The following is a 4,262-nucleotide window of genomic DNA, read 5'->3' as shown; positions in this document are numbered from 1 at the left end:
TTTTTTTTTTTTTTTTAAGAGTTCAGGCCCTTTTTTGTATACTATTCGTGGAAAGTACCAGATAATAAACTTGTTATTTAAATAAATGTGAAGAGCTGACTAAAGTGGTACTAAACCAAGGACACATTGTTCTTGAGTTGGCTTACATGAATGTCTGTCCCTGTCCGAAGACACAGGATGTCCCCCAGTCCCAATTAGTCATGTCTCACAGTATTTAAATTCATAAACTCAGACTTTGAGGTAGTGACTCAGCACTTCTTCTGTAATATATCAAATTAGTCTATGCTCATCCCTATCTTTCCTATCTCTTCCTGCAGGGAAGAAGGGATGTCAGCAGCAGCATGAAATACGTGGAGCTGATGGTGGTGGCCGACCATGCAGAGGTAAAATCTCTTAAAGGTGCAGTAGGACATCTTGGAAAATGCTAACTTTAGCCTGAAAGTACTGAAAGCGAACGTCCCACCCTCCCTGCAAATCGTCGTCCAAAACCACGTCTCCTGAACGCATATACGCCCACAGACCAGACGACCAGAGACAACATTACTACAATACATCATATGTCATTAACCGGTGAGAAAACTTTATAGTACAGTTAGTAACAGTATTACAATACCAGGAAGGAAGATCAGGTTGTTGATGTTTGCCTGCCGTTCTCTCTAGTTGCTCTGTCTGCATTGCATACGTGAATGTGCTGTTGACATATCCTGTCTGCGTGAACCGGGTGCGCAGAGGTATGCAAATACATATGTTGACAGGCAGGTAGGAAAGTCAATAAAAATGCTCGGAACGAGCGTTTTGATCGGACGAACATTTCTTGGTCCTACGCCTTCCACAGAATATATAAATACAGATAAATACATTTAGACAACTTAACTTAATGATTGCTATCGGGATGTGAAGAGACTTTCAACCAGAATAACAAAAAATGTTTCTGAAGGCAATCACCTATTGCACCTTTAACTTCAGGTATCTGCTGAAAAGCAGGGGTTTCTTGGGGAGCTTTGGGAGATGAGAGAGACTCTTGTCTTATTCACATAGTGTAGATTAACTCAAACAGACGGCCAATAGACTCTGCTCAACAGATTAAAAAAATATATATAGAAACACCACGTTTGAGATGTTTAATCAGTTTCAAACTGCTTCAGGTTAAAATGATTCAGACAGTTTGTTCTTCTTTTAATCAGCATTTTTTGTAGGTCATATTTATCACAATTATAACCAGCTGGTTGCTATGGATAAAACTGTCTGGTAAATAACAATGACAGTTACCTTACAGCTCTGGAGCTTCAGATCTTGTCTGTTTGTTGACTCACTCCACTGTACCTCAGCAGATAAAACTCGTTTCCTGTCATGACTCATGATAGAATCATCTCATCATCAACACTTACGTCAGTGGTTCTCAACTGGTTTGGCCTTGGGACCCACATTTTCCCATGGTCGTCAAGGCGCGACCCACTTTGTTAATACAATTAAGTTGGTATGAGCCACGCCACCACAGTCATTTAAACATATACAAAATGACACAAAGTGAAAATAACATGGTATTTTTGGGTTATGGAAACAACAGTTACCATGGTCAATATACAATACTAACATGAACTGTTAATGAAACGTGGAAACTGCCCCTGAGTAGAATGAATATCATACCTTCATGCAAATCGTTACCAGCTAACACACACAGTACCAGTTATGTGATTTATCTGTACTGTACTTTTTTCATGCGTTGCATGCTCGTAGTTTCTGCGCTTTAGTGAAGTGATATACTGTGCGGGCGACCCAGACCTGGGTTGCGACCCACCAGTTGAGAAACACGACCTACGTGACACAAAATTAATTTCAGCCATCTGAGGTCAAAGATGCATCCTAATAGTGTCTCTTTTTCAGTTCGTGAAGCACGGTCGGGACCTTGAAAGGACCAAAACAAAGCTGCTTGAAGCAGCTAACTTTGTGGATAAGGTGAGATTGCCTACTATTAAACACACTTTTATCATTTACCTGCTTCTGGACTCTTAATATATTATGTGATTTGATGTTCCTAGTATTACAAATCACTGAACATCCGTGTGGCTCTGATCCGGTTGGAGATCTGGAACGATCAAGACAAGATCACTGTGACCGACAACCCCTACAGCACCCTGGGTGCGTTTCTGACCTGGAGGAGGAAACAGCTGCCACAGCTGCCCAATGACAACGCTCAGCTAGTAACGTCAGTCTCGCTGTAGCTCCTCCCACCTAATTAACATATGATCAGATAATAATGATCACTGATAATGATCTTGATTATAGCTTTAAAAGGGTCATAAACTGAAAAAAATTAATTCCCTTGATCTTTTGACATAAGAGGTCATTGTACTTTAAAAACATCCAATTAAGTTTTAGAACTCAAAACTTTCTCGTTAGTCTAAAAACAGCTTATATTGAAGCCAGTCTGCCAAAACGACAGCTTGTGGAATGTGCAACTCTATGAAGTAATAGTGTGGCTAAACACAGACTCCGCAGAAGATGATCAATGCCTGCTTCTACATTGCTGCCTGTTTAGCCCCGCCCACCAATTTGCACCTGTAGTGTTTATGAGAGATGCAAACGCAGGTCTATGCAGAACCCAAAGGATAAACTTTATTTTATGAACTTTATTCTTAATGAAGTTCGAGACTGCGTCAGTAAGAACTTGGTCCTTCGTTCACTTAATTTTACTGTGGATTCGTTTGCAAACAAGGCACAATTCAACGTGGGATTTTCAGAAATATTGAAACTAAAAGACAATGCTTGGATCCGACAGTAATGTCACACCACACAAGTGCGAGTAACTGTTTTTATTACGTGGTCACTATTGCTTTGTCTGTTATTACAGATCGTTTGATATGTACTGAGTATTTGTGTTTTTAATCAAAAACACAGCAGAGTCCATCTATGAAAGATATAGGCTGTCAAACATACACAACTGTTAGCCAATCATAGCAGTGTGCGTTTACTTCAGAGTCTACAATCTGCCACGCCTGTTCAAACAGAGCGTTCTGATGAGGGAGGTCAAAACAGAACAGAAAATAGCTTATTCTAAATTATGATGGTTTTTGATGTAAAAATCTTGGTAACATAATAAGTGATTGTAAGTTCATTATAAGTTATATAAGTTATAAGTTCAAGTGTAGCCGTACATGAAGCTTTCTGTTGGTCAACCCGGCAAATTCAAAAAGAAACAACTTGAACGTGATATGAAATCTGTGTGTGGAAATCTTTTGCCCTCACAACTCAAGAATATGAATCACTTTGATAATTGTGCAATAACAATAATTTGCTGAACAATGGTAAAAGTGAACGCACTGCAAGGTTGCCAGGTTTTCACAACAAAACCCACCCAATGGCTACTCAAAACTAGCCCAATGGCGTTTCGAGGGAGGTAAAAATCGCGTTCCGGGGGGTAAAATACATGTGTTTTTGGCGAGGTTCCCTGTTGCAGAAAGAAAGCTGCAAAGAAACCGCAAAAAGGACATAAAAGTATCATAAAAGTAGTCCATAATGCTCTATAATCCAAATCTCCTGAAGCAATTTCATAAAGTTGTGTGAGAAACAGATAGTGCTTCCTCTCCAAGAACATAAGGGAAGCTAGGGGGAAATTCATTCATTACAAAATAGTACATAGATACTATTATACACCATCTAGACTTTACAGGATGGGGATAGCTATATAATCTATGTTGGAAATGTAAGGAAGAAGAGGGCACTTATTTACATATGATTTGGGGAATGTTCTTTAGTTCAGCCATTCTGACGTAAAATTCTGAGAATACTTGAAGAGTGGTTGGGCTTTAATTTACCTGTGGAACCACAAATATGCCTTCTTGGAGATAAATCAGTTGTACCTAATATAGAAAAAAATGCATTTACCCTTATTAAGATTAGTTGTATCGCAGCTGCCAGGATGATCTTACGCAATTGGAAATGCCCCAAAACCCCTGATTTGAAAGATTTGATCCATGGGATGATTGAAATTGCATCATATGAGTGCATGTTGGGGAGACTGCAGAGTGAGGGAGAAATGAAAAAAACATGGGATCATTTTTGGCAGCATATAAAAATGGTGTGATGAGCAGGACTTCTTAACAACTGTTTAATTTACATGTGCTTTGTTTTGTTACATTCATGGTGACAAGTGGCTGAATATGTAATTGATTGGAAAGGTGAATATGGAATACTGTGGTGATGTACGAAGTTATGATTGTTGAACAATAAAAAAGTTGAATTACAAATTTAAAAAAAAAAAA

At 38.9% G+C, this 4,262-nt stretch overlaps 1 protein-coding gene across 1 annotated transcript in view; it reads left to right on the top strand.

The window, feature by feature from the left end:
- The window catches only part of LOC107746536 (disintegrin and metalloproteinase domain-containing protein 19-like), a 39,379-nt gene that overhangs the window by 22,768 nt on the left and 12,349 nt on the right, over window positions 1–4,262 (top strand). The window contains exons 7-9 of the mRNA XM_016560779.1: window positions 318–383; window positions 1,885–1,956; window positions 2,040–2,206. Of these exons, the coding sequence (XP_016416265.1) occupies window positions 318–383; window positions 1,885–1,956; window positions 2,040–2,206 (305 nt within the window). The remainder of the gene's footprint in view (window positions 1–317; window positions 384–1,884; window positions 1,957–2,039; window positions 2,207–4,262) is intronic.

Source organism: Sinocyclocheilus rhinocerous, unplaced genomic scaffold (assembly GCF_001515625.1).
Source record: "Sinocyclocheilus rhinocerous isolate Xijiao unplaced genomic scaffold, SAMN03320098_v1.1 scaffold679, whole genome shotgun sequence".
NCBI classification, from domain to species: Eukaryota; Metazoa; Chordata; class Actinopteri; order Cypriniformes; family Cyprinidae; genus Sinocyclocheilus; species Sinocyclocheilus rhinocerous.
This window is presented reverse-complemented; position numbering and strand designations above follow the sequence as displayed.